This window comes from Daktulosphaira vitifoliae, unplaced genomic scaffold, assembly GCF_025091365.1.
Source record: "Daktulosphaira vitifoliae isolate Bord-2020 unplaced genomic scaffold, ASM2509136v1 Scaffold_2, whole genome shotgun sequence".
NCBI classification, from domain to species: domain Eukaryota; kingdom Metazoa; phylum Arthropoda; class Insecta; order Hemiptera; family Phylloxeridae; genus Daktulosphaira; species Daktulosphaira vitifoliae.
In genome coordinates this window covers 30,712,998-30,737,942 of record NW_026099573.1, presented here as the reverse complement: position 1 = coordinate 30,737,942, position 24,945 = coordinate 30,712,998, and the positions used below count along the sequence as shown (strand labels likewise).

Below are 24,945 nucleotides of genomic sequence, written 5' to 3'. Positions count from 1 at the left end.
TATTTCCAATTCGGGCAACAGTGTTGTCAGTCAGATATAAAATAGAAAATTTCGAATACACAATTCATATAAAAGAAGTACCTAACATTTAAAAAGTAATTCCGTCGTTATTTTCCAAAAAAAATATTAAAAGATAATTATTCCAAACTGCGAAAAGTTGATATTTATTCGGTAGCTACGAAAACTCATTTGTCTAATTCTAGTTTATTTTTCTACTAGAAAAATTCTAATTTTAGTACTGGCCTTGAAAAAATATTTAAATATTAAATTCATTTAAACGCAGCGGAATCGCCTAATACCTTCAAATGTAATTTATCGTTTGCATAAAAAAGTAATATCCTACAGTACTTTTACAAATATTATCGACTTAAAATATAAATTAACAAAACTCATTATCTATTTTTCAATTTATGGTATTTTTATTGTATATTAATTGAAAACTAATAATCTACGTATTTAACTAAAAACTTTAACTATAAATATATTCTATTAAACAATAAATTAATATTAATTTTAAAATTCTTTTTATTGTTTGCGTATATTTGATAACTGAAGAATAATTTAAATTTTCGGTACCCTATCTTATTCCAAAAGAAAATATTGGAATTTTTTGAGGACCTAATACTTATAGTAAATGTGCTCTTTTACTAGGACGTTATCCTAACAGTTATTGCAACCATATCCCATAAAATTTATAATTAATAATTATTTATAAGTTGTATAAACTTATAAATAAGTGTAGTCATTACATTTATTTACTATGAAAAAGTTTTAAATGAATTTTATCCTCTTTTTAAAAACTACCTGATAAGTTCCAATAGTTCTCTTTGCTGCTTTAATTTACTANACAAACTTCAAAACGCTACAGAATATTTACTACTGAATATTAATAAGATATTTTTTTACTAAAATTTTTCTTAAATTCTACTCTACAAAATAGCTATCTTAGATTTTTTTTTTACATTTTATTTAAAATTTAAAAATAATTAATATTTTTAATAAAATGTAAAAAAATTAATTATTGAGATATAGCTATAGACCTAACGTATAACTATTATTTAAAAAAAAAATCAACTAAAAATATTAACTGGATCAAAAGTTATTTAAGTTGTCAGTGAGTGGTGGGCCACCCTGTATATATATATATATATCAGTTTGTAAATAAATCAGTTTTATCTTATTAATAGCTATTTTAAAATTCTTTATTTTCCCTTTTATCCTATATCAATTTTTCCAATAATTCCATTCCAATTTCTTGAAAAATCCCCACTCATCCTTATTGAACTAACATATCCTTTTTTTAATACTAATATTTTTAAATTAACTTTTTTTAAGTAATACTTAATCTTAATATTGTTTTATTTTTTTGTTTCAGGTGATATTTTAGCGTCTGGCATTGACCGTGGACATTTTGGACCATGGCAGTTGTGTAAGCAGTCATACCTTGGCAAAACTAAATGTGGTGATTCGATATCTAGGTTTCATCCAGATGGTAAGTGATTTGGCATAATGGCACATATATAATACTGTTTTCACATTTTAATCTATTTTTTTGTTTTGTTTCAGAAACCGTAAGAATAGCTGGATACTTTGCCCTTTTTGGAACCTTCAGTCTTGCGGTGTTCTGTGTATTAAGTATAATTCAACTAGCAATGATTGTGTCACGAGAAAAGGTAGTTATTGCTTATAGCAAGACAATCATTTCCAAATTGGTATTTGCGTTCGCTGCAAGTAAGTTCATCAAATTATAGAGACGTTCTTTAATTTACATTATTTAACATAAATTTTCTATTAATTTTATTTTACAGCGTTGCTATCAATTATTGCGGCTGGTTTATTCGCCTTACAGACCGACGACCGAAACATCACATACCAAGTGACGAGAGGAGAATCATTTTACATGCAGGTAATGACCGTCAAACTTATAAAACCAGTTTTGGAGTTGGATATAAATGTAAAAATAATTTTCAACCCATTAGGAATCAAATTTTTTACTCAAAACGAAGAAATAAAAATATTTGTCCCGTGTTCTATTTAATGATTAATATTGCTATGAAATTATTAATCTCTATTTCGTTTGAAATTAATAATTAATAACAAATGACATTAGTGCTAGATCTTATGGAGTATAAGAATAGCTACATCCCATCGATGATGTAAACACAATTCGAATAGTTAATCGATAGTTTAACATATTTGAAAATGCCCATCACTATTTTTTTTATTATTAATTGTATCTTATTTATAATCATAGTACCCTGAATAAACAGTTTTAAACAATTCTATTTAGATCGTTAGTATTATTAAAACAGCAAAACTATTAATCTGACTATAATTTTACATAAGACCAATATTTTAGAAAATTTAACTTAACATATTTTTTTTACGAAACATTTTGTTGTAAAATGATTATTTCGAAAATGAAGAATGATTTATATTCAAAAAACGAATTTTAGTAAATTATTTTTTTATTTTATTTTTTTGAGCAAGTAAAAATAATTTTATAAAATTTTTGTAAATACTATTTTAGAAGAAAATATTAAAATCTATAATTTATATTCTATATATTGTTACGATAAGTGTGTTAGTTTTAAAAATAATAATCAAAAACTGAAAAATTACTTTTTTGAGTGAATTTTCAAAACCGATTCGGACCTGAAGGGGGTAAGTTATCAAAACCAAATTTTACACAAATAACTTTCATATAATAAAAAACAAAATTGGAGGGTATGGAGATACATCAATGAAAGTTGATAAAATAAGAGCCACCCTAATATATATCTGCGACTCACCCCAGTTTATTTTTTAAAATTCTATAACTTCTGAAATACTAGTAAAATGGTACTTTTTACTATTATTAATTGTATAATAATTTATTTTAAGTAATCGTTTATTATTTTCTTATTATAATTAAGTGTACTTAATACAATTTTTAGATAGAACTATTCGAATATTTTTTAAAACTATTCGATAGTTTATGTTAAAAACACACTATTTGTTGTATAAAAACAATTCGAATAGTATTCGATAGTTTAAAATATTCGAATATGCCCATCACTAGTATGAATCATATAAGGAGTACACCTAATGTTACTCTTATGATTTACATATAATTATAAATATTTGTGAAGTATGAAATATTAAGTTTATTTTTTTCAGATTTGTTTAATCATTTTAAACTTTTTATTGTTTGTCGCCGCTATTTATGATTTAATATTTTCTCGAAGAATGGGCGGTGATCCAACTATAAGTTATAGAGATCCAACCGGTGTAGAAGCTACCACATTCAACAATCCTTCTTTTAAAGAGAAGAGATCAATAAATCCCAGTAAGTACAATCAAATTACAAATAATAAAATAAAATAATTTTATTTTTCTATAAATTAAGTTTAATACAATTATTTTTCAAAGATTTATAGTACCTACTACGTGAACATTCAATTTACAAAACTATGAAATATTATATAAATAATACAGAATGATTCTTTTATCATGAATCACCTTTTAATCGAAAAATAAGAATAATTATCAATTTTTTTTGTTTTCTTTTAATTACATACTTTTCTCAATTTATCAAACATGAAGAATTTTTATGTTTATCTGTTATATCTTAATAAGTGTATCTACTTTATTTTTAAAAACGGTAACATACATCATTAACTAGTTTATTTATCAGATAATATCATATATATTTTCAATATTTATATTAATATTATGATTATATAATGTTAATTTATTTTTAATATTACCAGTATTTTAGAAGTTACTTACAATTTAAAGTACTAAGCTCTCCATTTTCGTCTATGATTAATTTAATTTGTTTTGTTATTCAAACGAAAATAAACAATATAATTATTAGATACAAATGATGTTCAAAATATGTTATTTTTTATTAATTTGAAATTTATAACTTAAATATTCTATATATATAGATCTATGTAAATCTAACTCTATTTCCTCTGTCAATGTTTCAGTTTTTTGAATTAATTTGATATCGTTCAGATTATTAACGACCAACTTAGTATTTCTTAAACTTATTTTAACAAAATATACCTTTCATATTAAATTTTAAATAGGTATTAAGTATGTAAAATATGTATTAATTTATAATAATATTCTTTTATGTAGGAGGACCTATATCAGTGACTGATGCGAGTGGCAAACCATACTTAAGTGGAGGAGTAACTAATGGTGGTAGTACTATGTCAATGACCACTACATTGAGTTCCAATGGATCTACAATACTAGGATCTCCAGCAGTTCGTAGCCCTTTACGGTCTTCTCTGAAGAAACCTAAAGCAACAAATGGAAATGGGTTTGGCATACAGAATCCAGGGTTTAGTGGTACATCACCTACACTATCCAGAAATGGCAGTGTTAAGAAAGTTCGTATACAAACTCAAAGCACAGCAGTATAACACTACCAAAGACTTATCCTGAATAAAAGCCGGGTTTCGCACTAAATTATTATTGAACTGTTATTTTATATATATATATATATATCATTAGTTATTAGGTTTATTATTTAATCTTGCACTGAAACTGTCCTAGGGAAACCAATATTATTATTGTAGGATAAGCATATTGTTTATTCTTGGAGTAACATAAATATTATTGTTGTGGTACATTGGATTGTAACCTAATCAAAAAATAAATAATAAATACCATTAAGTTTTAATGTAATTTACTGCTAACAAAACTTCTATTCACATTATTATTTACTCAATGAATTTGTAAAAAAAATTCCATGTATAACAGGTATATAATTTTTGTCTTACTATGTTTATAATATGATAAATATTGTTTATTGTTTATTAATTCATTATTATGAATATTTTCTTATAACTTTCAGTTGACAATTTTAAGTTTTAACAACATAAAAATAATATTTTTCCAAATTTAAAAGAAATTACAATTTATTGATAAGATTACTATCATTGAAACTATACGATTTTTTCCACTTATTATTTAATTATTCAAAACTTGTAAATACTTATGAAATGTTAATATTTTTTTATAATTCCGTTTAATTTATGAATTACTCATATTGTGCCATTACATTCATATAAATGATCATTACTTTTTGAGTATTTAACTTTATTTTCTTAAATGTTCATGTTAATAGGACACTAAAATTACACTAATTTTACTTATGTATCAAATAATTATTATTATTATTATTATTGAATTTACATATTGGTATGAATTAATCCTTTAATTTAAATATAAGTACATTTATTTATAATGATTCAAATTATTGTTGTATACAACCTGTAATTTTTTTTTTTATCAAATTCAGCATAAACTTTTCTGTGTTTAAATATTTCTGTAGCACTTCTTTTTTTTATAAAATAAGTTTTTTCATTAACTTGATAATTGTTCTTAGTTCAATATTATCCATAATTAATAATTAACAAATATTTTTGAGTATATTTTTAATAGAATTATTGATAAAACTTACTAAAAGACAATTCAGCCTAAATTTACCAATAAATAATTTGGTAGTAAAAATAATATTTAAAAAACTGAATTCTCTTAAATATTATTAAATACTGTTCTTTAAAAATTGTGTGCATATCACAGATCATGCTTTAAGATTCAATTAAAAAATGTGATAATAGTTTAAAATATTATATTCTTAAAATTAAAATAATATTTATGGCTTTTTAATATATTATATTATATATAATTATAAGTTCTCTAAACTCGAGATATTTTTTAATATTTTATTAGTAATTATATTGTTATAATATTAGTAATTGTTATTTAAATTTACATAATTAAATTACACTTGAAATTTTTTAAATAACACAGTAATTGTTAATTAAATAGAAGTTTAATCAACCATGGTTTTTAACTCTGTACTATTTTGTTTTTGTAGTAAAAGTGTATCTAATTTTTTAAAGATTGCATCATTACATTTGTGATATTTTTATCCTTTTGTATAATATATGTGTAAATAATTTAGAATTAAACTTTTTAACTGTTACATATCAAATGTATTGTATACCGTCCATTTATTTAGTATGAGTAATTATTATCAATTAGTATATAAAAAAGTTTTATGATCTGTTGTCTATACAGAGTGATTTACAAGTGTGCAATATGAGATTATAGTATAACATATACCCATTGTTGAATGTTTTTCTTTTTGATTGTAATTCTGTTACACTTTTTTATTGTATAATTGTTGTCATACCAATTAATTTAAGAGTTTTGTTTTGTTATAATTTTTCTTATGATATTAAACATTTTATTTAAAAATATTAATTGATTATTTTTACAATAAGTAAAATGAAAAAGTACTAAACAGAGTGTTCAATAAGTAAGGAGACAGGTTCATTGTTACAGACTATGAGAATAATAAAAACCAGTTTCCTTACTTAATGTACACTCTATATGTGTTAAATTAATTCATGTGTATATTAAAACTTTTGTTTGTTAATATGTCAGTACAATTGTTTTGTCTTGTATTATTTAGGTATTTATCTAAACTTCAAATATTTAGAAGCAACTATAATTGATAAAAATGATTTTTTTTTAATTTTCATTCTCACATTGCTTATTGATTTAACAATTAAATACATTTATTAAAATTAAATAAATGTTTTGAATCTTAAAATATGTGTATTATTTTATTATAAACTTATAGTGCTTTATTATTAATTAGGTATTTTATTTTGTATTATTTTTTTGTAAATCTGACCATTTTTTTGCCTCTAGGTGAAGATTCAAAATATCAACTTTTGCACACAATTTAAACTTTTTCAACTTAACTTTTAAGTTAACACATTTATTTTCTCAGCTCTCACTTGACTAACTTTATTTAACGATAATTTTGGTAGAATTTATATCATTAAGACGTTTAAAATTATTAACCAAAGACAAAAAAAACTATCAATCAATTTTACCAATTGACAATTAACGCGTAATAATTATAAATGTAAAGTATAGTTTTACAATAAACTATAACAAAAAAAAAAAACACCACTTCATGCTTTATTATAAGAATATTTATAATAAAGCACTTAAAATTATCAAAATAAGCACAAAAAAAATTCATTATAAGTACTTAAAAACATTGAATAAAGCAAAAATAGCTATCTCAAACATTTTCCCTTATAATTATAATTACTAAATATTTGTGCTATTTTTCAAAATTACAATATAAAAAACCCAGCACAGGGGGATCGCGGCACAGTGGTGACGTGGCATAGATGGATCAAGTANAAAAAACCCAGCACAGGGGGGTCGCGGCACAGTGGTGACGTGGCATAGTTGGATCAAGTATAATGATATCTGACAGTGATTAAAATCACTATCAAAAAAAAACGCTTCGATGCAAATCTTTAGATAGTGTTTAATTTTAAAAAATTGGTGGATTATTCCAAAAGCTACATGATCTGCTAGTTCATTATTAATATCCTAATTAAGATAAAGTATGTCGAATGAAAAAGGGATTATTAAAAAATATTATTTCTCATAAAAAAATTATGTTGATCCATACACTTTTCAATAAGTTATAGCATTATAAAGTTAAAAATTTTAAAAATAAAATCAAGAATTTTCACACGAAAATAGCATTCGGTAGCCATTTTCACTGTGAAGACAAGTCCAGAGGTCAATTTTTTTTTTTAAATTAAAGTATATTACATTAGCTTTAATTTAAGATATATATATAAAAGTGTCAGACCTTCCGGAACATTTTCAAAAGTTAAGTTGAAAAAGTAAATTTTTTGTGAAAAAGTTGTCATTTTAAATCCCCCCCTGTGGGCAGATAAAGGGTCAAATTTACAAAAAAAATATACCAAATGATAGGTAAAAACATCAAGCATCTATAAAAAAAACAATTATACTGATATGTTCATTTTTGAAAAAGTTACGGCAGTTATTAGTAAAAAAATTGAAAAAAATTTGAAAATTAGCAATTTTTAAATTTGTAATTTTTTTGGAGGTTTCCCCAATAGACGACGGGATACGCGAGATAACACGTGGTGTGTTGAGAGTTACACACAACACACATACATGTGATACTAATATAAGCGTGTTAAAAATAAATCGTTGAAAGAAATCGGTTCGGTGAGAGCTGAGAAAAAGTGGTAACAGACACAAAAAAAACACATTATAGTAAAATCTTGTCAGCTTTGCATCGAAGCTAAAATTCGAACTATAAATTAGAAATTTTTAGTGTCATTGTTTTTGAACTGTATTTAAAAGTATAAAATAGCTAAAAAAGCATAAAAAACTGTATTAAAGCTTAAAATAAACAAAAAGCACATTCAAATTTTCGTAAGATATAGTTGTAATATACCATAAACTTGTAAAGCACTCTGCTACTTATTATGTAAAAGTATAAGCAAATGCTTAGTTCCGAACCCTGATTATAAGTTATATTGTTATATTAATTCAAATATAACTCATATCATAGGAAAAGCAACATTAATCAATTTTTCAATTCTTTAACAGAACTTAAAAAAAAATTAAAAACACATTAATGTTATAAGAATATTTTATTTTATTTTTTTAATTACTTAGAGAGAATTTATTTCAGAAATTGTATAACCTGAATACAGAGTGATAGGATTATCATAAATCACTCAATTACTCATAAAATAAATACAATATTAAAAGATATATTATTGATTTCTTTTAGTTGCATATATTTCTTAAATTATCAGTTAATAATTACTTTTTATAATCATTCCTTATAACTTAAAGGAGTGTCAACTTTATTATTTTTAATGGCATCATACACATTTAACTAGTTTATAAAATAGAATATATAATAATAATTAAGAAAAAGACCGATTGATAACAACTTTTGATCCAGTATTTTGGGAATTTATTCTCATATTTATATCTAGATGGGACGGAGAGAACAGCTGTGAAATGACTAGTGGTAAAAAGCAGCACCCAAAATTTTCAAAGAACTCATTATTTTAAGAGAAATTGAGTAGCTAGTATTAAAAAAATTGCTATATATGCAATTAAAACAAATCAATAAAATTTTTTTCTTAAATAACCTGAATCAAAAAAGAAAAATACCAATTTCTCTAGAAGAAAAATAATTGAAATCAATTGAAAGTCTTTTTTTCAAGATATCAATGATATATTAATTAAAAAAAGCAAAAACTTTTAATAGTATTATTTTTATACACCTTTCATTAAAAAACAAAATATTGAAAATTTTAAGAGGTTCTAATTGAGTATTTACAAGTAACTTTAATTTTTCTGATTAATTTTCAAAAAAAAAAAATAATAATTAATAGCTTCTTAAAAATAAAAAAAAAATTAAGATGCTACATTAAAAATGGTAACATTGTGTGAATATTGCATTGTTCAGACAAGTATAGATGATATCTGAGTGATTAAAATCACTATATTTAATTTTCAAACATTGATAGATTATACCAAAAGCAAAATAAACTCCTATTTCCTTATATATATCTTGATTACAAGTTTTATGATACATAATTGTAATATATGAATAAATTTGTTGAACTTCGACAGCCATTTGCACATAGAAAATAGAAAGATTTTATTTTTTTAACATAAAGCACGTAACAATCTTTAATTTAACATGTATATAAAAGACTCAGTATTTCCGGAACATTTTTAAAAGTTCTACTTTTTATACGTATATATCAAGTTTTTAATGCAACTTGTATAAGGGGAAATTGTCCAAATTAAAAAAAAAAATTGTCTGATGAAAAGGGTATATAGAAAATATTTAAAAATTTGCATTATTTCATACATCTTTCAAATAGTTATAGTAATTTAAAATTGAAAAAATAAAACTTGAAATCGTAAATTTAAACACCAAAATTACATGTTTTCTATCTACGGCAACCATTTTCAATGAAAGATAAGTCGTCGGGATAAATTTTTTTTTTTAATTTATAGTACGTAATATTAGTTATTGTTTTTCCATGTAGCTAGGGGATAAGAATACTTCCACGGCCCCTCTGTCAGTCGTAAGAGGCGACTAATGAGGTTGTGTCAGGTCGATAGCGTAAAAATCTTTGTCAAAAAATTATGAGGAATCCTGAACAAAACTTAGGCGGATTGTCCCAACTCGGATGAACGTGGCGACAGCAGAAAGTAGTTAAAAAAGGAGAAGGCCTAAGGAATAAAATATTTGATACCAGCCGGACAACTTGTGCGGTAGCTGTTTCATCAGTCATGTGTACAGGTCTACCCAACGCTTGTAGTGTCAACGGTGTAGGGACATCACCACTTAACTCTAGGTTGGACTCGTGTATAAGGGAGAAAGATAGATACAAAGTAAGAATAGGTACTTGGAATGTTGGAACATTAACTGGTAGAAGTAGAGAATTAGAAGAAGTATTGAAAAGGAGAAAAGTTAACATTTGTTGTGTGCAGGAAACGTGGAAAAGAGAGAAAAAACATATTATAGTAAAATTAATACCTTCTCAGTCTCGCATCAAAAATAAAAACTTTTTAACAAGTATATTGTAATTTATTTACTGTTAAAATATTCAACAAGGAATTAAATGAAACGCTGTTTTATTATTTTAAATTACATCAAAACATATTAGTTAATATCCAACTACAATACACAGCCATTTAAAAGAAAATAATTTTTTTTATAACATTAGTAACAATAAATAAAATCTGGTAAATGACATATTGCTTACAATAAGATAATTTGTATAAATCTGTATCATATGCAACATTAAAAACATTTACAATTCTAATGATATAAACCGGTTAACAATTGTATTACATTTTATGACAAATTTTTAATGTAATTAGTATAGAACATAAAATAAACACAACAATACAATTTATTCAAAATCGTGGATTTTCTCATTCATTGGAAAAATATATATTTAATAACTATAAAAATTATAAAGCAGAATTTATTTAAATGATCTACTGGTTATTTTAATTTATGTACAGAATAAAACTGATAAATTATTAACAGAAAAAAAATTGTTCATTTTCATTCAAAATTAATATTAATTATATTGAATAATAATAAAATAATATGAATATTTATAGGTGATTCACTTATGATGAACCACTTAATTGGAAAATAAGAATAATATTAATAATTTTTATTAGTTTCTTTTAGTTTAATGTTTATTTTAATTTATCATGAATAATTTTTTACGTCCATCCTTTTATACTTTGTAAGGGTGTTAAATACATTTTTTAAATGGAAACATACATGTTTAATTGGCATGTAAAAAAAAATGATCCAATGAAGAAAATGAGGGTCAATAACTACTTTTGAACTACATTTTTTGGCTGTGCTTTTCTTTCTACCTAGATATTAAACATGTCCATAATTTCGAAAATATTGATCCAAAAGTTGTTGTTGACCAGTAATATTTTTTAATTAAATCATTATTTATTAAATAAGCTAGTTAATTATGTGTTGCCATTTAAGTAATAAAATTGACATCCAAGTATAAGAGATGAACATAAAAAATACTCCATGATTGATAAATTAAGAAAAACATTGTATTATAAAAAACACATGGAAAAAAATTATCAATATTATTTTTATTTTTCAATTAAATGATTCATGTTAAGTAAATCATATACATAATTAATATTAATTGACAATAAAATTAAAGGAATATTAATTTATTACACCACAGTAAGTAACATTATCTTTAAAAGAATAAAGTTATATTAAGGAGCAGAATAATATATATATTATTTTGTTCAAAATAATAACAATTAAAAAAAAAGATACGCCTTTACAAAATTTGTTTTTCCTCAATAATTTGTAAGTTTTGCTTTAACAAAAAAGATTGCATATCAATATAAAAATGTTATAATTTTATTTCAATTTCAAATCTTAAATTTTATAAGATATTTACAAATAGATGTTAGAAAGTGAAGAACATAATGCTTTTAGACACACTGTGCACATCAAAAATCCGTTAATATTTGATAGCATATTAAAAATGGTAACATTAACACATAATAAAATATTTTAAGCTAAAATTAAAATTTTTCAATAATTTATAAACAATTGGAATGTATGAACATTACAAAAACAACATTTTTTACTAATAAATACTATAACACTACAGAAGTTTTTAAAAACATAATATGGCAAAAATTATCAAATTACAAATTCATTAAATACATAGGTCATAAACAAAATATACATTTATTATCATGTGATTTCAATAAAAAGTGTTAATAATGTATGGCACTACATATTATCAGCTAGGAACTAAATCCAAAAATATTGCCAGAGCGAAAAACTCTAACAACGCTAAAAATGTTATAAATTAAATTAACGTAATAATACTAAACATAATTTTTAAAAATGCTAATAGAAACAACTGTTTTTTTATAATTTAAGTTATTGATTTTACATTATATAGTGATATAAGACCAAAACTTAATAAGCATTTGTTTGAAATATGTTGCAGCTTAAATAAATGAACAAAGTTTTTAAAATAAAAAAAAATGTTTAGGAATGGTTTACATTGCACTTTTTTTTTATCTATTCAGCAAGAGCATTATAAATTTTTTGTGCTCTCATTCTTATTTCTTCATTTTTATGTTGTTTCATTAATACTAGGCTTTTTGCACGTATTTTTTCAACTACATTAACTCCGTAAATATTGGCATACCTGCTAAATATAACAGCATATAAGGTATCATAATACTATGATTACTGATAACAGTTCAATAATCTTATGCTAAAAGCACAAAAGAGAAAAAGAATACTTCAAGATATTATTTAAAATAATTTTTAATTAATTGAATTATAAAATTAAATAATAATTAAAAAAAAAAAACTAATAATTTTAATAGATATGTTTGCAAAATATATTATATTTCTAACTAAATATTTTTATGGATATTAGCTTGGCTAATATTTGAATTCTAACATATAATTTTCATTATGCTCACATACAAAGTGTCCCACCAGGTATGGACATCTTTAAAAACTTTTGAACCAACAAGTGTTCTACTTTTTTTTAAATAATTTTTAGACTTGGATTACATTAAAAGTATATTTTTTATAATTTGTTTCTTATAAGAAATAATAAAAATACAATTTTTTATTTGTTTGAAATTTTAAAAAAGTGTAATATTACAACAAATTTTAAAAACTTTAGGATTAATACTTATTGAGCTAAAAATACTTTAATATATATAGTATTCTATAGATTTCCTCAGTCATGAAGAGGTTACATCAGCTTGATGGATGGTGTGAAAATTTTGCCAAATAAATAAGGTAAAGCCAACCTAAAATAGTTGGGTTAAAGGCTAAGGAGATGATGATAATGATGAGTGAGTATGTAGTTGGTGGGTATGTGTATGCATAGTAGGTGTATGTAATATAAATATACACCACCAGTACAAACTGTACCAACATTATTATGTATTAAAATGCTTATAAGTCAGTAAGTATTTATCCTATAGTTGTTATAGATCTATCAAAATTTTTTAATAAGAAAAAACTAAAAAAAAAATAGATATTTTGAAATTTTAATAAAATAATTTTTTTTTTATTAGAGACATATTCCAAAACTGTAAAATATAAAAAATTATTTAAAATGAAAGTAATGCAAAATATATGCTGGATGAAAAGTTATTTAAAATGCCAAACCTGGCGGGGTACTTTCTATAATGTTCGTTAGACAGTATATATAAATTTATCAAGAAAAGGGAGGTTGCCTAATAATTTTTAGAAATGCAGAACGGTTTGGAATTTTTCACCACCTATCTTTTTTATATCAATAGAGCAAAACCTCTTGTTTCCCTAAAAATGTCATTTCCAAAAAAAAAAATTTTAATTCAATTGAAAGTTAATCAATTTAATTACACTAAAATAATAAAACTATTTTATATTCTAAGCACTTAAAATGTAACTGTTATAAGTGACATTCAAACAGGGTCCTATTTTTGGATAATTGCTCTTTAACTAAAATAGTAAATGCTTTCTCCAATTTCTTTTAGAATCTTACGTGACCTCTCTAGGGACACTATTCTGTATACAAAATTTATAATTTTAAATTGAATTCAATATTTATAAATCATTATTTGCATTAAAATTTTTTTACTCTTTAATAAATAAAATTGCATATATATGTGTATATATACATTTTATTTTTTAAATATTAACTTTTATATTTCCAATAAGGAATGGCTTATTTTATGGTGTGAGTGGTTACAACCTACTGGTCTTCGGCAAATGCTGAGCAGCAAACACCTACTTTTTTTACATCACCATTATGGATAAATTGTAAATAAAATTTGAGAGAAAAATTATTAAATTAAATAGTGAATTAGATTAATGTAATAATACAATGAAAAATTAAATCTAAATAGGAAAATTCCTATTGATTAATCAACATAATCTTAGGAAACCTTTTTTATCTCTAGTAAAACCACTAAATTTATTATTCAAATATGTGCTTAAAATTTAATTTTTGTAGGAAAATAAAATCAAACACCTTATGTATATGTCTACTGCAAAAAAAATAAAAAATTAATATTATAAAAACTTACATAGTTTCAGGTGCGGCAGCTTTGTCTTCTATAGGTAAATCAAGCACTGGATCCAGTTCCATTGCTTTAACTGCATCAGTTAGATTGCTAAATAGTGTCACTAATCTTAGTAAAATATCTTCATTTTCATTCAAACTAAGCATAGATGACAATTTTTTTGGAGCCTAAAATTGTCATTATTTTTGTTATTTATATAATAGATTATCTTTAATAATTATATAATTCTATAATAGGTTTGTAATATTTAAAATATTATAAATGAATAGAGTAATAATTAAAAGAAAAAATAATTTCAAACTAAATTAGCTCACCTGACCACCTAATAAATGAGGTATCATATTATCATTACAAGATAAATTTATCAAAAGTTTTAAACATTGAAGTACAACTTTAGGATTTTTACTTTCCAATAAACTATAAAGTGCATGTATTGCTGGTTGTAGTTCACTATGCCATATATGAAAAACTGCTATATTTGTAAGTGCAGATAAACAATTATAAATTATCTCATCAGATTCCATCATCTTCATAAGAGCTAATAGCACTGGAATTGTTTCCTAAAGATAAATACATATAAATTATTTGATTAATTTTTTTTAAGTAATATAATTAGATACCTTCATTTCCTTAGCATTATTTTTATTTAAGGCTAAATTTCCTAGGGCTACAAGGGCAGTAATTTGAACAGATTCTTCGGGGTGATATATCAATTGTTGTAATTGACTTAGGTAACCAGCTTCTCTCATAACTTCCTTTAAAAGTAAAAGCATTTTTGTGGAGACTATACAAATCAATAGCATAAAAAAAGGTAATTTCCACCTATAGGAAAACTTTACTTTCTGATATATTGAATCATTTTAGTCTAAAAACTTAATAAGAAGTTAATTAAATAAAAAATTAGATTTATATTAACTAGCTTAAATTTATAAATGATGCTCAACAATTAAATATTTTTCTCTGTTTATGCAACCAATATAAATATATAAGCAATACAGAACATAAAAAATCATATTATTACTTATATTTAAAAATAATATAAGTAATATAGAACCCATATAGGTGTTCAGTAAGTAAGTAAACACGTTTTATTGTTCTTATTGTTTATAACAATTGACCTGTTTCCTTACTAATTGAACACTCTGTTACAGACAGATTATTTGTTCTTTAACAACATTAACAATTAACAACTCTACTAGTGTTTGATTAGCACAAAAATCTCTACAGTCCAACTATGAGTATGAGCGCATGAGTGTAAATAAACTGATTCCACCCTTCTTGAATTAATTAAAAACTTAATGAAGACAGTCGACATTTTACCTCGATTGTGGCAACTTATCTTTATTGATTTGATAACTTAATATAATAACATAGTATTATTGTGGTTACTATGATAAATAGTGTTCTTGTTTTTATTATTACTATTATTATTATTTATCAGTTATTAGATCAATAAAGGTAAGTTGCTGCAAGTGTGGTAAAATGTCGATTGTCTTTAATTAATTCAAGAAGAGTATAATCGATTTGTTTACACTTGCACACCACATACTCATAGTTGGGCTGTAGAAACGTTTGTGCTGATCAGGCACTAGTATAGTTGTCAATTGTTAATGTTGATGTAGGACGAATAATCTGTCCGTAACAACTATATATATTAAATTGTTTAATAATTATAAAATTACTTGATTTGGAGTAAATGTGGCCAAATTACTAACAGTAACCAATACTTTTTCAAGAACTTGCACATTTCTAGATCCCATAAGTTTTAGTAAATTTTTAGCTTCATTAATTTCCATTGGTCTGTAAATAATTAAGATGTAAGTAATATTGATACCTTTTTTTTAAAATATTTTTTAGAAATTTAACCTGTTTAATAAAGATGGTTGGTTAATTTTTTCAAAATCCTCCATGTCTTGATTAGGTTGACTTAAAGATAATCTATGTTCACTAGGTTGAGGTGACTTTCGCCGCAATGATCTACTAGAATTCTTTTTTCTTACTGGAGTGCCTAAGTAAGAATCTAAAGTGGAGTTATCACACAGCCTTAGATTCTCAGTTGACCGGCTTCCTAATATATGATGAGCATCTACAGGACTCATAATTCTAGGTGAATTCCACGGTGATGCCTTTAATTTCAAATGATATAATACAAATTAAATTTACAAATTTTAATTAGATAAAAATGTATTTTTTATAATTATTGTAATTAAGCAGACTACATGATAATTTACAATAAATTACTTAAAATATAGAAATAAATCTAGTTTACCAAGCAACCTTTTTAAAAATTTTATTTTTTAACATGTATTTTTACATGCTTTTATCAAAATTATTTTAAAAAATTAGTGAAAAAACTATAAAATGTTTCAAAAGTTATAGCACCTTAAATTTACTGAGTCGGTAAATCAAAAATAACATAAAATTATTCAATAATAAAAAAAAAAAAAAACAATGCAGAAAAAGTATTTTTTTTTTATTATAACTTAATAAAAATAAACAAAAAACAACTAAAAAAACAGATCCAGATTACTTGTTTGAGACTCTATGATAATCTCATATAATGGGGGATTATTCCCCCAACCCCCAGAGAAAAGGAAGTCTAACCCAACAAGTCTGAACTGTCATAGAAAACAGTACACAATTGTTTATTATTAACAGAAATTATTATTAAAAAATAAATCAACAGAAATTTTTAAACATTTTTGGCTTATGATAGATTAAACTAATGCAATTATAACAAATGCAGATTAACCACTATTCATTTTGTTGACTCTGAAACTAAGGCACATTTAAAACCAATAGTAATCATATAAAGTCATGCCAAGGTATCCTTCCTCAGCTAATGACGTAAAAAAAAATTGTTCTATGTTGTCTGTCTTGCAAAAAGTATGTTTTTGAAAAAATGAACACAGATAACAATATATTCTCCATAGAATTTTTTATAAATGCAGGTATGTTATACAATCCAGAAAACACTGAGATGAATTTTAGTAACCAGGAAAGAAGAATTGAAGAAAAGGACCAAAACAGCCAGTCGGAGTAACGCTTTTGGGGATTTTGAAAATACATTGACCAGTGACCTGGTAGAACAAAACTTATATTTTGAACGATGGAGACTTAAACCTAACCCACTAAAAACTGAAGTGACTGTTCATTTTAATAATAGAAATACGAGCCATAAAATAAAAGTGTCCTTTTTGATGAACAGAAAATAAAAAATAGTCAACACCCTAGATACTTAGGTGTGATTCTAGATAGAATTCACACATATAAAGAATACATGGATAGATTATCAGCAAAAGTTAAGACACGTCAGAGCATAATTGCTATACTGGCTGGGTCAACATTAGGAGCAGATACAAACACATTTCACAAAAGTGCTCTATTTTTTGTGTACTCAACAGCAGAATACAGTTCATCTACCTGGCTTAACAGCGCACACACTAATAAAATAGATAAACAACTTAATATAACAATGCGGGCAATAGATGTACTGACAAAATCTACACCACTTAAAAGGTTTCCAGTTCTCAGTAACATTGCTCTCCCCAAATTGCGAAAAGAAAACAATCTCATACTTGAGTGGATCAAATACTCCAGTTACCCAAACTTTCCAATTCACAAGAATTTACCCATACCAGACAAAATACAATGACTTAAGTCCTGAAGACCCCCATAGAAAACCGTAAGGAAGCTCATCAAAGAAAAATTTGACATAAACCATGGATGGAAAGAAGATTGGATATCAGAAAACCTTGATGTGCATAAACTCATAACATACCCAATTTCTAAACATTAAGGAATTGAGCCAACAAGGAAAATTTGGACTACGCTAAACCGTATTAGAACAGGCCATGGTAGAAGGGGTCACATGATGCATAAATAGGGACTACATGATTTCGAAGCATGTGACTGTGGACACACATCATAGACTGTTCACATTATTAACAAATACCCATTGCGAGCTTTCACCTATACAATACAAGATATCCATCAAGCGAGTAAAGAAGCGGTAAAATGGATGGAGAGCTTGTATGTTATATTATAACTTTAATTGACAATAATATTTAACTACCTTAACCACAATGACCCTTTGTTTTATTTACTTATTTTATTTTATTATATACAACTATTTATTTATTTATTTTTGTTAAGTTACCATGAAATATTTGTAATTTTTTTTTTATAAGTTAGTGAGATAAAAAAATGTTGTTCATACTATGTCATACGAAATATATATAGAATAATGAAAAGCATGTTTAACACACACTATTGTAGACATTGTAAATGATTATAACCGATAAGGAACAATTCATATCTATTAAATAGACAGATAAATCAAGTGTATTAAAACAACTACAAAATCAGAAAAATTATAACCCGTAGATAATAACACTCTTTATTTAACATTAGGTAACAAAATACCCCATAACTTAAAAATGCTGCAACTATTGAATCATTTGTTTCTACTTGAAAATTTTTATATAAATTTATTCTATAATAAAAAATTAATTCAAAATAAAAAGGAGGTCGTCAAGCTAAACTTATACCAAAATCTGTTATATTGAATTAAACGTATATAATAACTAAAGAAAACAGTGTTTAAGAAGATATACATTTGACACATCGACAAATTAAAAATTTCTCATGAATTAAGTCTAATTTAGTTCTAATAAATTTAATTAAATTTATAAATACTCTAAATTAAAATATACATCAATAGTCAGCCAAAATAATTATTTGAAATATGTTTTAGGTGAATACCTGTAAACTTCTTGGACCATACAGTGAATGTTTGTTTGATGGTGTTTGTATTGCAATCATAGTATCAGCAAACATTCGAGCTCGTAAATTAAGCTCCTTAATTCTCTCTTGAACTGTCATAGGTCTTAAGAATACACGGCTGGTATCTGAATTATCTAGGTTACCAAGTAATACATCAGTTTGAGTAGTTTGTGATAGGCGACGAAAATATAAACGATGGTCATCATGATAACCTAATTTAGAAATGTTCAATTCATATTTTAATAAATAATACATAAATATCTAAAGAAACATTTTTTTTTTAAATAAATAACTTACCATCATCATGTTTTCGTCCTAACCGCCGACCAAATGCATTTTTTGCTACAGAGTAACCGACATAAGCAAAACCAGCAAAAATAGCTGAACACACAGCCACTCTGTTGACTGCATGGTCATTAGAAGACGACGAATTTAATGCCATAACAATTTTCTGATCATGAGCCACTCAAAAATAATTGAAAATTACAAAATTACTATAAATGATTTTCCACTTGTATTTAAAACATTTACTATTGATATCCTACGGATGTCACAACATTTATTGATAATAAAAAATCATTAGTGTTATCACTAATAACCTTGGGCTATACAGAGTGATTTTGAGTAATATAATCACTCTGTATGAATTATATGTATTGCTTATGAGTGCGCTCATAATATCAGTTATCAATATCACTAATCATAATCATTTCGTTCATGATTTTTTCATTTTTCATATTTATGTTTTTAAGTATTATTCATAGTAAAATGAATAAGAGGTATGCTCGATCATAGTTCGCGTTTTCGTAATGGTACACTCACGTGCATCGCTTTTTGTTTTTGTGCTTTCGTATACGATCGGCAAAATACGATCACTACCTAATGCACTTTATAATCGCGCGATTTTTTAATTGATTATTCTGATACGATATCAATGACGAATTTTTAAGTAATAATTATATCAATTACTTTAAGACAATCATAGATCTTATAAACATGGATAAGACATTGATACTTTATCGGTGAAGACTGTGAAGTAAATTGAGGCTATTTGTTTCCATTATTACATTATCAGATTTTACTTTTTATTATTTAATGGTTGAGTTGGCTTATAACAATTATAATGTAAACAGACGGCCTCATATTCATTATTGTAATATTATTATAATATGAACATTTATTTATAACTGTATTCGTAACTTTTTCAACGTCCTAGTAGTTTTATGCTTGAGTACTCAACGTATCTACAGTTGCGGTTATAGACCACCATTGTTATCTTTTTACTATATCTACGATTTTAATCCATGATACATAATCAATAAATTGGCTGCTGCCTCTTAGACAGTTATATTAACCATGTCGGCTACAGTCAAAAATAATTAATAGTATTAGAACCAGATAATCCTATGATGATGAGATTTTTTAAAAGGCTCTCGAACATCATTCAATGAAACAAAAATTAAATTTACAACAAGAAGTACTGTCTCTGGTAAAAAAATGATTACATTTGTTTAAAAAAAAAAGTTTTTTATGAAAGTATAATTTAATTTAGATAGAAAATGTTAAAACTAAACAAAATAATGAACTATTATTTAAAAACAAAATAAATATTTTATTTCATCAAAATGAGGCACAAATAGTTTCATTAGATAAACTTAAAATAGAATTAAAAATGGCAAAGAACAAGGCAATAATCATGTAGATAAACGGAAATTGCGATTTTTAGTTGTTGATAGAAAAATTACAGAGCAAAATAAAAACAGTGAGAAACTACAAATTTTATTAGATATTAGCTAGATATTCATATTAATTATTTAAAAAGTTTTAGATTTAAAAAGACAGTAACACTGTAGTAGGACACTTTTAAATGAATTATTAAAATACGAAAAAGATCAAGAAATTGTGATGGTGTCACGTTTTCATAATCGTGAGAATTATTTTAATAAAATACAGACAGCACATCCGCTGCCTGAGACTGGTGAATTAACAAATAATATTTATTGCCAAATCGGCAATAGGTGTAATTATTATAAAAACCCAATAGACCTGACCATCGTGGTCAGTCGACTCCAGTGCCTTGTGTCATTCATCAGTCTCAGTACTCGGTTGTCGCTGTCCGGCTTACTGTTTAAAGTAAAGTCTTTGTTTATCCCTTTTCTAACCTATATACTCTTTTCCTCGACATTTCAGAGTACTTGTGTCTTGCACTTCGTCTGCACCTCGTAATTCATTATCCTCTCCTAATAACTAAAGTACTTGTGTCTTGCACTTCGTCTGCACCTCGTACTTTGTTATACTCCTTATCTGGTACGCCCAGTATTTGTGTCTTGCACTTCGTCTGCACCTTATACTCGGCTACCCCGTTCTCTCTTTGGAGTACTTGTGTCTTGCACTTCGTCTGCACCTCGTACTTCATTGTCCTCTCCTATACCCCAAGTATTTGTGTCTTGCACTTCGTCTGCACCTCATACTTTGGGCTCCTTTTGCGTACGCCTAGTATTTGTGTCTTGCACTTCGTCTGCACCTCATACCTAGGTGTTACTCTTATTCTCCCTTCCTATAACAACAGCCTTTCGACACCCACAGCTAACCCGGAGTGTCAGCCGAGCACGGTGACTGCTGTACGACAACACGCACGTGAATACCTAGACAGCAGGCACCACCTCCTCATATTCATCTTCGTACACATAGTTGCACATTTACCTTTTATCATTTTTTTTACTGTGTTACGACAAAATAATATTTATTTTGTGTAACCATAATGAATCTTATGTTAGGCATCACAAAAAAAAAAATTATTAAATGAACAATAAAAATAGGCACTCTTTAAATTATTTAAAGTATTTATTGAAAAAAATGTACGGAAATAAATAATATTGTATATTATTATTTTTATTAGAATCTACTATTAATTTCTCTGATTCGAGAAATAATACGTTTAGAAGACCGTATTAAAGAGCTTGAAGAACGAGCAAAGACTAAATTTAATAAAAGACAAATTTTAAATCAAATAGTTATGGATAGCTCTATTGATCTTGATGCCGTTAATACAGATAATACAAAAATTGCTTTACTTTGGAAAGAAGTTTTAACCAGCATTCAACAAATATGTTAAACAAATATCAACACTATTATTATTTTTATAGGAAAGCAAAAAATCAAAACTTAACTGTTATAATGGAAGTAAATAGTTACAAAGTGCACAGAATGAATTTTAAAAAAATGAAGACCTTGTGAATACTCTTAATAAGGTGAAACAACAACAAATTAATATGCAGCAGAATTATCATAATAATATTAATTAATGATCATGCTAATCAAATAAATAATTTGAGTGATGAACAAAATTTAAGTGAACATTTTCTGTTAAATATAATAAATAATGAATTTTCAGCGTGCTATCAACTTAAACTTATAAAATATCTATTAAATATATTTAGGAACAAAAATCATTGCAAAATGAAATAAATGTTTTAGTGCATTCACTAGAACTATTGTCTAATAAAAAATTGATGCTAGAAAATGAAATGGTGTTTTACTTAAAAAAACAAATGCTTACTAATAAAAGTTGTATTAACATAAATAACAAAATCGGTGAAATAAAAACAGACAAAATAACATGTAATTAAAACTTGAAAAAAAAAAAAAATTAATTTTAAATTTTTGTGTAGGAGCTAATGTTGATTTAAACTGAAAACAATCTCTGTCAAACATTACTAAAAGCAGAATGGATTCGTACAGTGATATCTTTTGTAGAAAAAGATATAGAAGAAAATATTAAAACTATGATAAAAAAGATTAATTTAATTTTTGACTAATGAAACTAATGTCCGCTTGAAACAATATGAAGATTTAATGTAATAAAGTTTAATTGCCGTCTATAGTATACATAATTATTGTTAGTTATATTAGGAGTGGGTAAGTTTTTTTGATAATCAATACTAATAGCTTCAAGTGTATCAGTTCGCATTGACTTTTTCCTATAAATTCTTTTCATTTTTTGTAAAATTGTTCAGCTTTTTCTAAATGTAAATTTTTTTATTCAACTCTTTTTCGATTTCAATATGGGCAAGTGGTGCTGACGAAGGGGTTACAATTTAAAAGTTTTTCCCTAAGAGTGAAAATTTCAGCCTTTTGAGAATCATATACACTGCTTGTATCCTTACGAGGATAAGCGAAACTAATATTAAATTTTGTTTCAAAAATGTTACGAAATGATTCATATGAAATTTTATACTCTTTTGTTTTCAAATATCGAGTGCGATTTTTTTTATGTTTAGAATCTCAGGTAAATATGTTTTTTTTTAATTTTTTAAAGAATAGTGAGATATGCGACCTTTCAATGATTTTAGAAAATCATCTACTTCGTTAAAAATTTCATCTGAAAGTTTTCTGGGACGATTTTTATGTTTTCCCATTTTATCTATTTATGATTTCACGTATGTTTCCCGTGGTTGTTAACGATTCCCTGAGAGTATGTGCGTTTCGCAGAAATACCATGCAAAGACATAAATGCTTTTTTGCAGACAGGAGTGTCTTTGAACTTGTAATCGCAAAAAACACGCACATGGTAGGCATAACTGGCCGAATTGCACTAAGCATTATCGTCACTTAGTCGACTGCGCCTCCTCATAACAGGTAATACTGAAATAAGTCCGCAAAGGTACTTACTCTGGTTATTGTAGTTCCCTAGACTATTAAACTCTCTAATGATACGCCTCTTTTCTTCATCAGAAATATTTTCGAAATAACGATAACGTTCCCACTTACAGTTGGGTCCTAACTTATGTGTTGTAGTACGCAATTTTATTAAACACATCCTGTTCTCTGCCCATTTTAACTCTTTTCTTAGATGGCCATTGCTCACTGTTAATATCATAATCAAAATCACTAAATTCACTATCCATTATGAATAATTGAGAGATAAACACAAGAACTAACTGCCGATTACAGCGAGAACAGAAAAACAGTGACGAAAATGTAAAAACTATTATCGTATGTTATTGTATTTTGTATATTATACGAAATGCGTTACTGGAAAATATATGGTACAATAATAATTATTGTAATTTATAATTATTTTTTTATAATTTATAATTATTTGAAATACCTAATTATCAAGATAATGCTGTTATACCACAGTATTTTGTATTATTATTGTAGTAGGTACAACAGAAAGGGAAAAGATAAATAAATATTTCGAAGTTGGACTTCAAAGTGTTTTCCCCACAACCACACAGAATACAATCTTTCTTCTCCAGTACATCTAATCTTTTCTATTTAATAACAGTGAACTGAAAGATTCTTTCACTTAATTGAATTCAAAAGTCAACAATACTCTTAATCTGGTATCGAATACTATAAAATAAAAATCGATAAAATTGGACTACTACCGTTTTTTCCCTGTACCCTTCAAGTGTGTTGCAGAATTAAAAGTAAATGAATTCAATCATTTAATAATTAATATTCTAATTTTAGCATCGATGAGAAGCTAGGAAGGTATTGATTTTACCATAATGTGTTTTTTTTTTTTTTGTGTCTATCACTACTTTATCTGTTGAAAATTTTGCCCTCGTTCCCCGTAAATAGTGAAAATCTCCCAAAAATTACGATTTTTAAAATCTGTATATTTCGACATTTTTTAAACTTTTT

At 25.5% G+C, this 24,945-nt stretch overlaps 2 protein-coding genes and 2 long non-coding RNA genes across 9 annotated transcripts in view; 2 read left to right on the top strand and 2 right to left on the bottom strand.

Moving 5' to 3' along the window:
- Positions 1-6,452, top strand: part of LOC126897482 (uncharacterized) — a 38,188-nt gene extending 31,736 nt beyond the window's left edge. For all 5 annotated transcript variants that reach the window (XM_050671119.1, XM_050671122.1, XM_050671120.1 and 2 more), the window contains 5 exons: positions 1,376-1,492; positions 1,567-1,731; positions 1,809-1,906; positions 3,160-3,328; positions 4,129-6,452. In XM_050671119.1, coding sequence (XP_050527076.1) covers positions 1,376-1,492; positions 1,567-1,731; positions 1,809-1,906; positions 3,160-3,328; positions 4,129-4,418 — 839 coding nt within the window. In that variant the 3' untranslated portion in view covers positions 4,419-6,452. The remainder of the gene's footprint in view (positions 1-1,375; positions 1,493-1,566; positions 1,732-1,808; positions 1,907-3,159; positions 3,329-4,128) is intronic.
- Positions 6,453-11,785: 5,333 nt separating this feature from the next.
- On the bottom strand, positions 11,786-19,849 carry LOC126897702 (uncharacterized). 2 transcript variants are annotated; one of them, XM_050671497.1, is made up of 8 exons: positions 19,591-19,849; positions 19,273-19,505; positions 16,375-16,634; positions 16,191-16,308; positions 15,129-15,263; positions 14,823-15,068; positions 14,512-14,675; positions 11,786-12,626 (listed from the first exon to the last, which is right to left on the bottom strand). In XM_050671497.1, the coding sequence occupies exons 1-8, from the start codon at positions 19,733-19,735 to the stop codon at positions 12,494-12,496; spliced, it is 1,434 nt and encodes a 477-aa protein (XP_050527454.1). In that variant the 5' UTR covers positions 19,736-19,849; the 3' UTR covers positions 11,786-12,493. The 2 variants fall into 2 exon arrangements, with proteins under 2 accessions (XP_050527454.1, XP_050527455.1); XM_050671498.1 differs by having other exon boundaries at positions 11,787-12,623.
- Positions 19,850-19,978: 129 nt separating this feature from the next.
- Positions 19,979-21,214, top strand: LOC126897704 (uncharacterized). Its single transcript, XR_007702172.1, has 3 exons — positions 19,979-20,782; positions 20,846-21,055; positions 21,116-21,214. It is a non-coding gene; the product is annotated as an uncharacterized LOC126897704 (long non-coding RNA).
- Positions 21,208-22,023, bottom strand: LOC126897703 (uncharacterized). The gene is made up of 3 exons (XR_007702171.1): positions 21,818-22,023; positions 21,574-21,757; positions 21,208-21,512 (listed from the first exon to the last, which is right to left on the bottom strand). It is a non-coding gene; the product is annotated as an uncharacterized LOC126897703 (long non-coding RNA).
- Between the last annotated feature and the right edge of the window lie 2,922 nt (positions 22,024-24,945).